Here is a 12,203-nt window from a genome sequence, read left to right as displayed (position 1 = left end):
CTAAAACACTTTAAACCTTTAAAATACTTAAAAAAAAAAAAACCTGTCTTTAAGCATTTGAGCATTTTGTTCCTTAACTAAATATTTGCTTTCTTCTCCTCCTTAACTTTTACTTTTTACTTGAAATATTGTTAATTTAAATTAAAAGAGACCTTAGAAAGATAAGGAACATTTCCTTGTAAAACAACTGATTCTTTTAAAAAAATGATTTATTTTTTGTATATGTGATGTGTGTGTGTGTCTCCCTGTGAGTATGCCAGATTCGTGCAGGTGCCCATGGAGGCCTGAAGAAGGAGTCAGATCCCCTGGAGCTGGAGTTACAGGCAGTTGTATGAACTGCCTGACATAGGTGCTAAGAACTGAACATGGGTCCTCTGGAAGTGCTTTCAACCACCGAGCCACCTCTCGATCTCCTAAAATAGATCATTCTTCATATTCATAGCTATACTGCATTGCTTTCCAAACATTTTATAAAAACCCAGAGTGTATTAAAATGCAGTGTTTTTTTTTTTTTTTTCTTTTCCCTTTTTGACCAGATTCTTCATTTTGCCGATGGAGAAAGGTATAAAAACGTGGATATCGTGATTCTTGATGATGACATTCCAGAAGGTGATGAGAGTTTTCAGTTGATATTAACAAACCCTTCTCCTGGACTAGAGCTGGGAAAAAGTACAATTGGTAATTGTTCGTTCCTTTACAAGTCCCCTCCCCTCTGCTGGCTTCTGTAGTGTGGGGCTGGAGGATACGCCTTGGTTTCTGTACTCAGAAGCACAGATATTTGAGGTTAAGTATTTAGTTCTCATGTCACTGGAAGTGACTCTAGCCTGTGTGTTTGTACATGTAAACAATGAAATCAGAGTAGGTTGTTACTAAAGGTAATACTAAATTGTTTCCTCAATTGTTACAGTTTTATTCAGTTTATGAATGTCTTTCCCCCAGAGTTTGAGCTCTGCTGTGGTTCCCTGCTTGGCAATGGAAGGAATGACAAAGATGGTCCTTTCAGTGCCAGAGGATTTATGCATAGAGTAGAGGGGTACTGAGGGCCTGGGCATTATGAGAGCTGTAATTCTGTAGTTAGAAGAGTTTGATGTTGTCAAAGGTTAAAAGTATAACAGTAAAAGAAAACCTCATGAATGCACTGAACTTTGAGTTGAAAGACCTTTCTTCTTTTAAATCTTATATTATTTTCAATTATGTATATGTGTGTGAGTATGTACATGTGTGTACTGGTGTTGGTAGAGGCCTGAAGAGGGTGTTAGATCCTCTAAAACTGGAGTTACAGGCAATTGTGCACCGTATGATTTAGGTGCTAGGAAGAACAGTCCTCTGGAAAAGAACAGTACGCACTCCTAAGCACTGAACCGTGTCTCCAGTCCCTGGAAGAGCTATTTATTATTTATAATTTTTTATTCTTTGAAAATTTCCATCATTTATTCAATGAAATATGATTGTATCTAACCCTGCTTCCCACCTCCAATTCCCCCTGGATCCTTTCCAACACATTCCCCTCCCAATATCATGTCCTTTACACGATTTTTTTTATAACCCATTAAATCCAGTTAGTGCTACCCATATATGCTTGGGTATAGGACCATCCACTGGAGCATGGGAAACCCACTAGTGACCACATCCTCAAGAAATAATTATTCTCTGTCCCTCAATAGCTATCAACTTCCAGTAGCTCCTCAGTAAGGGGTGGGGCCTGATGAACACCTTCTCCATCTCTGCCAGAATTTCGGCTGGTTTGATTAGGGCAGGTCTTGTGCAGGTAACCACAGCTGTGTGGGTTCATGGGTGTGAATGCCATGACATGTCCAGAAGACAGCATATCACAGCACTTCTCCACATTTTTTTTCTTGTATTTTTTCTTCCTCCTCTTCTGTGGTGCTCCTGGGAAGGGAGGGAAAAGGGAAGGTTTGATAAAGATGTCCCATTTAGGACTCAAAGTCTTGGGAGAGCTTTTTAAAAGTTACTTCTGGATGAAAATGTAGCTCATTGGTAGTTTGCTTAGAGTACACAAACCCTGGGAGGCATCATCAGCACCATATAACTGGATGTGGTGATGCATACCTATAATCCCCATACTTGGGTGGTGGAGGCAAGAAGATCATGAGTTCAAGGCCATCCTCAGTTTACATACTAATTTCAAGGCCAGTCTGAGCTACATGAGATTCTCTTTCCAAAATACAAAATGAAATTTAAAAAGATAAACATGAAAACTTACCTCAAGGGGCAGAGTTGGAGTACCTTAGTGGGAGAGTCCATGCTTCATATTTGGCAGGCTTGTTATGCATGGCCAGAGTCTGGGCTAAGTGTTTACAGGTTCTTAGCCTTATTCAATAATGAAATAAAGCTTATGTATTTGCAGAGTAGCAGGGAAACTATTCAGAAGCAAAGTGATAGAACATATCACAAATATGCTGTCAAGACTGATGGCTTGCCACATGAGTGAGGGTAGTCAAGTGTACAGATTACTGTTTGACATTTCATTTTATGGGGTTCAAGAGAAGGAGGTGCTTGGTTGCTAATGGATATAGCAAGAGTAGTGCTCTGCTCTGTATTGATAGGTTAAGCCATATAGCCATTTCTCTACTGCTCATGTTCCTTTCTATAATGCCTCTGATTTTAAGCATATATGTGCCTAATTATGGATAGGCATAAGATGGCAAAGGGGGGATTCTCCCTAAGAGTTCACTAGGGACACAGCTTCACCTTATTGTGTATGCACGCAAAACCAGTTTGGGGCTGGATTGGCCTATTGCCCTTTGTGGTGGTTTGAATGAGAAGTGTCCCCCTAGGCTCTAGTAGTTGAACTACCACTTGGTCAGTTGGTGGTTCTATGTGAAACAATCATGGAATCCCTAGGAGGTCTGGCCTTGCTGGAGGAACCATGCCACTGATAGGGGGTTTGAGAGCATAGTTTTGCCTACTCTCTCTCTCTCTCTCTGCTTCTTGGTTGCTGTTAGAGATGTGAGCTCTCAGCTTTCTGCTTTCTGCTGCCATGCTTTCCCACCACAATGGACTCTCTTCTCTCTGGAACCATAAGCCAAATAAACTCTTCCTTCTACAAGTTTCCTTGGTCATGGTGTTTTATCACAGCAACAGAAGAGTAACTAATACACTATTAGTTCATGGATTGTGTTCCAGGGTGTGTTTGAATAGAAATGGGCACTATTGAGAGGTTACTAAGGGAAGTAACTTATTTCCATTGTTTAAAGTGGGTATATACACAGCTCAATGTAGGTGGGGTTCCCAGGTAGCTAACAGGTTGGTAGGTGTGTTGTTCAAAATGAATTGTATGCACAGTACAAGCTAAATAGAGTCCCAGCTTGCTAAGGTTTTCCCTAGGCTCGCCTGCCTCAGGCCCCGAGTTCAATCCTCAGCTGCCCCCGCAAAGGTCACTTCAGCTCTTTCAGATGATTCAAAAGCCAATTTTATTTGGAGGGCCAAGTGGGAACTGAATCTCCAACCTCCTGTTTTAGCCAGTGGTTGAGTTTCTTTTACATTTTAAATTAATTAACATTGGTGTTCATATTATTACTAGTCTTTACATTCAATTTATTATTTTTTTTATTTTATGTGTATGAGTGTATGGCCTGCATATATGTGAGTGCACTCATGTTGTGCAATGTTGTGGAGGTCAGAAGAGGGCTTCAGATTCCCCTGGAACTGAAGTTTTGTTTTGCATTTAATTATTTGCAAAGGTCACTGGCTCCTCTTGCAGAGGGCCTGAGTTCAGTTTCCAACACCCATATGGCAGCTAGCAACTGTCCAGTTCCTGTAACTCCAGTTCCAAGGGATCTGACATCCTCTTCTGTCCTCTGTGGGCACTGCACAACTTGGATTTAATTATTTAACACATAATTTATTCATTGATAATATGTAATTTTATTTTTCTCCTAAAATGTAAGATCTAATACCCTAATAAAGAAAGGGGCATCCATCGGCCATTGGTTTTCTTTTTTAAAATATTTTATTTATTTTTATTTTATGTGTGTGTGTATTGCCTGCATGTAGGTAAGTGCACCCATGTTGTGCAATGCCCACAGAGAACAGAAGAGACTGTCAGATTCCCTGTAACTGGAGTTACGGACAGTTATTAACTGAGATGTAGGTGCTGGGATTTGAACCCAGGTCTTCTGCAAGAGCAGTCAGTGTTCTTAGCCACTGAGCCATCTCTCCAGCCCCCAGCCACTGATTTTCAATGTAAAACTAACATATCTATCTCAAGCTGATAGAGGGTCTGGTAGTGAGTAGCACTACTAGACAGCTGAGGTGCTTTCCCGCTGGAGTCCTTGGACACTGAGTTGAATAAAGCCCAGGACTGTCCCCTGAGAATGAAGGAGGCATATCCATTCATTAAGTCCTTTTCCTAATGGCTTGAGGGTTGCTGTTGGGTGGTAAGTTTGCAGCATCTCTAATACTTTTGATCTGACAACTCTTGCATGGGTCGATGCTGTCCTCTGGTGGAGAGAAAGAGACCATTGGGCAACCACAAACTACTACAGATGACTGAAGAGTGGGACAAAGGGAGAGAGGTGATGCATTGACAGCATCTGCCACAGTCACACTTAATGATTTTCTTTGTGTAGACCTTTCTTATGTTTTCACACTAATTTCCATGTTAATCATCAGATTTAAACAAGGTTCCTTTCCTATTTTTTAAACGATGATAGTTAATGTATAAAGTTATTATAACTGTCTTTAAGAATGTATGTTCTCATCTAGTAAGATGACTGAATGGGTAAAGGTGATTGCCACCAAACCTGTTGACCTGTGTTTGATCCCTGGGACCGACATGGTGGAGGGAGAGAACTAACTTCTTCAAGTTGTCCTCTGACCTCTTCACACATGCTGTGGCATGTGGCCCTCCAAATAAATATATAAATAAAATAATAATAAATGTCCTGAAGCTGACTCCTGGCTTGGTACACTAATTATACTACCTTCTAGCTTTTGAACTTCTTTGGATACCTGTCTATGCTTGTCATTGGTGTTTTCTTTGTGTAGACCTTTCTTATGTTTTCACACTAATTTCCATGTTAATCATCAGATTTAAACAAGGTTCCTTTCCTATTTTTTAAACGATGATAGTTAATGTATAAAGTTATTATAACTGTCTTTAAGAATGTATGTTCTCATCTAGTAAGATGACTGAATGGGTAAAGGTGATTGCCACCAAACCTGTTGACCTGTGTTTGATCCCTGGGACCGACATGGTGGAGGGAGAGAACTAACTTCTTCAAGTTGTCCTCTGACCTCTTCACACATGCTGTGGCATGTGGCCCTCCAAATAAATATATAAATAAAATAATAATAAATGTCCTGAAGCTGACTCCTGGCTTGGTACACTAATTATACTACCTTCTAGCTTTTGAACTTCTTTGGATACCTGTCTATGCTTCTGTCATTGGTGCTAGAATATGGTGTTCCCATAGAAGACTCTACCTCGTAGGATTATGGTGAGAATTGAGTGAATATGGATTAATCAGTAAGCTGTTAATGGTATTAGTTGTGTGGTTATTACTAATATGTTAAGAGTAGCAATGAAAATTAGAAAGCCTTGGATTTGTGATAATTTCTAGGCTTATATTTTGAAATCATCAAAGTTCTAATAACTTTTCTTTTGCACTTTCCTAGTAGACAAGTACTACCTTTAGGAAGCAGTGACAATATAGGTGTCCTACCCAGAAACACACATCTATAGTTTCTTGTTCTTTGCACTTTGGCCAGTTGTGGCTTTCTGGGTTAATCACCACGTCTTGCATGAGGAAGCTTCACTGGTATGAGTGGAAAGATGCATTAATATTCTTTCTACCCCATGTTCTGCTATGTTCCCTGAACCTTAGATAGAGAGGTTCCATTGTAGATGTGTTGCTGGGCATCTCACAGACACTTATTCTCTGTGTTTGACCAGTTTTGGAACTCTGTACTAGTCTCCATCTGTTGAAAAAAAAGCATTTTTGATGAATGGTGAGAGGTATACTGTCTGTAAATATAAAGATACATATTTAGAATGCAGTAAGAAATTATGTTGGTCTAGGAGTGTGACAAAATCAGGTTTTTCTCTAGGATCTATGACCTCTCCAGTCACACATATTTATCTATGTTTACAGTACCACGCCTATGTTCCCTCTTATTGAGTGGGCCTTAAGTCCAATTAGACAGTTGTTGATTGCCTCCAAGATAAAAGCGTCACTACTGGTCCAGACAGGGACCATTGCGGAAAAGGGAGCCAAAAGACTATAAGAGACAGAGGTGGTAGATTACTACACGGAAACGGTTTTCCAGGTGGCTGAGAAGTTATCCATATGAACTTATAACAAGGGTGACAGGATGAATAAGACCCACACAATGTCAAACCAGACAAAAACCCAACATAGAAGTGGGGAAATGGGTAAGAAGCCCCAGCCTTACCTAGAAGAACTGTTGGCAAGTGATGATGACTGATAGGAGAGGAAGAGTTGATTTTCTTTAAGGGAGCGATGCTAGATAGGTTGACCAGGCTCCAGTGGATGCATACCTTGGGACATTTGGGGACACAAACTTGGCTTGATAGCCCTTTACATATATGACAGAATGCACAAAGTCCAGTTGGGGTGACATAGAGGGTTCAGATGGGGGAGGAGGTTCTAAATATCATCAAGCTGTATGAAATTTGTAGAAATTCAATAAGGAAAGAAATAGTATGATAAAAACTGGAAAAAAAACAAAAGAGAAAGTAGTGACAATTCTGCCTCTTCCCTTTCAGAAGCCCAGGGCATTCCTGGAAAGCCTGCGATGCCAGGAGCCATTGTCTAGTTTCTGATTTGGGTGGGGGTGGTTCTACTCTTTCAGTCTTAAATTTGGTATGTTCTATTGACTTCTGAGAGATATTTCATGAGGTTGACAAACCTTCTATTTTTATTATATGTGTCCATGGAATTTTGTTAAATGTTGTGAAAGATATTTTAAAGAACTATCACCTTAGGGAGTGTTGATCTAGTTCCCAGTTGAAACATCTTCACTTTCTTTAGCATTTATAACACATTCTGTCTTCAGTTACTACGTGAATGTTATTTTACAGCTTTGATTACTGTCCTTGCTAATGACGATGGCCCTGGAGTCCTGTCCTTTAACAATAGTGGGCACATCTTCCTAAGAGAACCAACTGCTCTCCACGTGCAGGAGAGTGTTGCAGTGCTGTACGTTGCTCGGGAGCCTGCACAGGGTCTGTTTGGAACGGTCACGGTTCAGTTCATTGTGACAGAAGTCAACTCTTCAACAGAATCTAAGGATCTGATTCCTTCCAAAGGCTTTATTGTTCTAGAGGAAGGTGTTCGAGTCAAGGTATAGTATAAACTTTAATGCGAACAGAAGACTATCTTTAGCATTTAAAAATAATTTTCTCTTAGAGGCACAGACTAGGTTCTCAAAAGTAAAAGAATACTCATCTCAAGTGAGAGAGGCAAAGACATTGATTGATTGATGAGTGGCAAGTGCTGTAATGTTCTAAAACCCAGAGGGGAAGTGGAAAAATGTATTATTAATATGGTAGAGAAATGTGCAAGGAATTAAAAAAAATGCGTGTTTTACTATTTTCAAATTAAGCTCGTTGAATCGATTCCTTTCTTTGTGTTGTCTGTAAGAACATGAGCTAAAATCGTCACGCTTGGTGGTGCATTCCTGTCTGCCACATGCTGGCTGAACAGTGTAGCTGCGGCTTCAGACTGCTAATAGGAGAGCAGAAGTTTATTAGAGAAAAACGCTGATTTGAGAATAGTTAGCAATATAATCTGTATTATATAGTTATATAGTTATGTAATCTGTATACCTTCCCAGCTCCCTTTCTATATATTAATTTTCTATTCTTGGCACACAATTTTATTTTTAACTTTAAAATACTTAATTGCATTAACTTTATATATTCTTCAAGATCCACATAACTCTAATATGCTTTCAGCAATTTAATATTACAGTTCATCTAATAATAAGATAATTTTCTTAGTGACTTGGTTTGTGGTGTGGAGATTGAACCAGGACCTTCTGAATGCTAGTCAAGTACTCTATAGCTAGCCTGCATCCCAGGCCATCTCATGTTTGTATAACCTTCAGAATATTTTTCATGTTCAGTTTTTTTTTAATGTTCTTCATCATTTGAAACCTTTATTTGTGGCTGGAGAGATGGCTCAGTGGTTAGGAACACTGGTTGTTCTTGCAGAAGACCTGGGTTCGAATCCCAAAACCCACGTGGCAGCTAACAACTGTGTGTAACTCCAGTTCCAGGGGATCTGACAGCCTCTTTTGTCCTTTGCGGGCATTTGCACGACACAGGTGCACTTACCTACAAGCATGCAGTACACACATACATGTCGGGTTCCCACACGCGGGGAGGGAAAAAGAGAGATCCTCGGAGCCAGCCGATGATCCGTTTTACCCCTCGGGGATGAGCAGGATGGTGAGTGCGTAGCTCAAAAGGAACACACAGAGCTGGTGCCTAGTCAGAGCAGGAACAAGCTTCATTGCAGCAGGCACAGGTATTTAAAGGCAAAGTCTCATTGCCGGAAGTTTGAGCCGTGAGTGACAGTTGCTTCTGGTGTCGGGGACCTATGGGCTGAGGGGCCACTCCCTCTGTACGCCAGGAATGAGGCAGGGCCAGGTGGAGCCAAGCCTATGTCGGGGATGAGTTTCTCCATCCCTCCCCCTTGACCTGTGCTGGGCGCCATCTTGGCTAGAATCGAAAGTGACCAGACAGGTGGGCCAACTCTAGGTCAGGCTGCGGAAGTGCTCCAGAACTCATAGGCCCAGGGTGTGGCTGCACTCAGGCAGTCCCCACAGATACACATAAAATAAAAATAATAAATGAAATATGAAAAAAATAAAAAAAATCTTTACTTGATTTATTTAAAGATGTACCCCAGCCAAGAGCAGTGGCACATGCCTTTGATCCCAGCACTTGGGAGGCAGAGACAGGCAGGTGTCTACGGTATTGAGGCCAGCCCAGTCTACATAACAAGTTCCAAGCCAGCAGGGACTATGAGGAGACCCTATCTCAAATAAGAGAATTAAAAAAAAAAAAGATACACTTCAATCTTGAAATGATATAAAAGTTCAAAACAAGTGTTTCATGAATTTGCTATTTTTCTTTTCAAAGACTTTTGTTTTTAAATTATTATTTACATTGACTTTTCCTTAAGCCCTTTAAAATAAATTTTCAAATTTTTATGCTCAGTAGCCAAATTAAGTGTTAGAACAAATTAATTAAAAACATATTTTATTAATTTTACTTATGTGTATGAATGTATTGCCTGTATGTATCTAAGTGCACCCATGTTGTATAGCGTCCACAGAGGTCAGAAGAGGGTGTGGGATCCCCTGGAACTGGAGTTATGGATGGTTGTTAGCTGCCATGTGAATGCTGGGAACTGAACCCAGTTACTATGCAAGAATAGCCAGTGCTCTTAACCACTGATACATCTCTGTAGCCCCCAGAATAAGATATTTTAAATTGCCACTATAAAGAAGCTTCTGTTTTTGTCTCTTGCTCTTTCCAGAGAAAGCTGCTTTCTAATTGTTAAAATCAAAGACTCATTTGGCTGGGTTTTGAGCTTTGCATAAACAGAATCATACAGTATCTAAAATTTTGTGTTTGATTTCTTTCACACAACATTATTCTTGAAATCCATTGTTGCATCTGTCTTTCTCCATTGATTCTTCATTGCTGTGCTGCATTCCTTGATGAGGCCACAGCTTGTTTCTTGTTTTGCTGGTGAGCATTTGGATTGATTCTAGTTTGTACCTGCTCTGCCTGCCATGCCCACAGACAAACATTTAGACAGGGATAAGATTAATGAAGTTTCACAGCTGGGACAGGAAAAAAAGGAAGGAGAAATGAGCACATAAAACTGATCTTTAATCAGTCTTATATTCAAATGCCTTTAACTACTTACTTTTTAGACATTTTAATGCCACAGATCACAGTGTTGAAAAGTCCCCCAGTAACCTGAAGCAATTGTGTAATCACATTTTGAGAATCAAATATAAATAGAAAAATAAGTCATATTTTTAAACATGTTGTCAAAATGTTTAATTAATTTCTCTGTATATGTATTCCAAAACCAATGTATTCTGGTAACTTTATTTTTTTGATTTTGTTTTCAGGCCCTGCATATATCTGCCATATTAGACACAGAACCAGAAATGGATGAGTATTTTGTCTGCACCTTGTTTAATCCAACTGGAGGTGCTAGACTAGGGGCGCGTGTTCAAACCTTGATAACAGTTTTGCAAAACCAGGCCCCTTTGGGACTATTCAGCATCTCTGCTGTTGAAAATAGGTATCAGTTATTTATACAAAATTAACATTCTGAAAGAAAGTAGGTAACAATTTTGAACTAAGAAGATGTAGAAGGAGATTAATATCTCACTAATTTTTAAATGTCTGAGAGCCGAGAAATATAATACTTTATTTCCTAAAAATACTTTAAGGGATCTAATTTTACTAATATGCTGAGAATTTTATTTAGAATTCATTTTTAGTTCACTTTTTCCCTATTAGATGTCTTTGGGTTATGTGTGAAGAAATTTAGGAATGACAGAATTTATTGTGACTTTATGTATGGTTACTGATCTTTGGTATTTGTTACGGTAACAGTTATGGGGTGTTACATTTCTGCTTTTTGTATTAAGAAACACCCTCTTTATAAATGAGTACTTTCAAATGCTGGAGTCTAGTATCTCTAATGTAGAAAATGTGCGGATTTCAGTGAGGTGTACAAAATTTAAAAGTGTATTCAGTAATATACTTTTTCTGCTTTCTAAAATCCATTGTTTTTCTTTTAGTGCTACATCTATAGACACGGAAGAAGCTAACAAGACTATATACCTAAATGTGTCCCGTACAAACGGCATTGATTTAACTGTGAGCGTGCAGTGGGAGACAATTTCGGAAACAGCCTTTGGCATGAGTATGTTTAGTTCCTTGTAAGAACAAGATGTATAACTAAAATTCTTGCATACATAAAACTTACATTATTCCCATGAATTGTATCTTACTAATTTAGTAAAAACAGAGCAGGCTGGGCACGCCTTTAATCCCAGCACTCAGGAGGTAGAAGCAGGCAGATCTCTGTGAGTTCAAGGCCAGCCTGGTCTACATAGTGAGTCAGGAGACCCTGTCTCAAAAAGACCAAAAAAAAAAAACAGCTGATATTTAATTCTGTTAAAGTATCCACAATATTTATTGCATACTTGTCATGTGTTAGGCTTGGAATTCAGCTCATGTCATGGAGCTTAGAATTTAAGGATTGCCAAAAATATAGTAAATAAAACAATTCACACTGTGAACTATAATACACATTTTAAAGAGGAAACTGGAAGTGTTAAGAACATGGGTGAGAGTTTCTGAGGAGAATCAGTGTTGGAACTAAGGCTGATTGATGAATGGGGATTGAATGCAAAGAGCTGGATTGGAGTTGGCTGGAGATGACAATGAATGGCTGCTAAAGCAGGAGATTTGACGTGTAAACACACATAGAAGAGAAGACCTTCATTGGACAGTGGTCCTAGAAGTAAGAGAAAATGTTGACTCCAGTTAGTTAGACAAAGCCAGATCATTAAAGAACTTGAAAAATCTTCCTTGGATGTCAGTCCTGTAACCTAGGTTTAGTGGAAAGCCTCTGAGTGGTGTTGGCATAAATGAGGATGGTGTGACATGATGGCATTTACATTTTAAAGACAGTGTTTATAATGTCATTGGTTGGTACAGAAGAAAAGAAAGAATGCAGGGTGATGAGCAATAAGTAACAGGTGAAGTTAGCTTAGGATCAGTGATGGATTGGATATGAAGGTGAGGGAGATACCAGGGATGATTCTGAGTTGGTAGCTTGTACAGTTGGGTGGAAGATCGTCCCATTCTCTAAGAAATATTATATATATATATATGTATATATAGTTTTATATATATACTTTCTCCATATATATGGAAAATCAGGGGAGGAGGGGAGGAGGGAGAGTTCCTGTTCGTAGCTTTCTCATTCCTGTTTGGCCTCTGCATGTGATTTTTTTTTTAAGTACTCATGAGATTGGAGAGTCTTAAATGTCAGTAGTTTTGTGTTTTGTTTAATCTACATTCACTGTCTTCTTGAAGTGAAAGATTTGTCTGTATGTCAGTATCATTTGGGACTCAATGAAAAAGCTGCGTAACTTGTTTTAATGGTAGCAAA

The 12,203-nt window shown here is 39.2% G+C and overlaps 1 protein-coding gene across 1 annotated transcript in view; it reads left to right on the top strand.

Annotated features, from left to right (window-relative positions):
- The window catches only part of Adgrv1 (adhesion G protein-coupled receptor V1), a 595,268-nt gene that overhangs the window by 125,077 nt on the left and 457,988 nt on the right, over positions 1 to 12,203 (top strand). Inside the window, exons 41-44 of the mRNA XM_008829347.3 lie at positions 537 to 678; positions 7,067 to 7,329; positions 10,141 to 10,316; positions 10,822 to 10,946. Coding sequence (XP_008827569.1) covers positions 537 to 678; positions 7,067 to 7,329; positions 10,141 to 10,316; positions 10,822 to 10,946 — 706 coding nt within the window. The remainder of the gene's footprint in view (positions 1 to 536; positions 679 to 7,066; positions 7,330 to 10,140; positions 10,317 to 10,821; positions 10,947 to 12,203) is intronic.

This window comes from Nannospalax galili, unplaced genomic scaffold, assembly GCF_000622305.1.
Source record: "Nannospalax galili isolate Female #2095 unplaced genomic scaffold, S.galili_v1.0 scaffold173, whole genome shotgun sequence".
NCBI classification, from domain to species: Eukaryota; Metazoa; Chordata; class Mammalia; order Rodentia; family Spalacidae; genus Nannospalax; species Nannospalax galili.
This window is presented reverse-complemented; position numbering and strand designations above follow the sequence as displayed.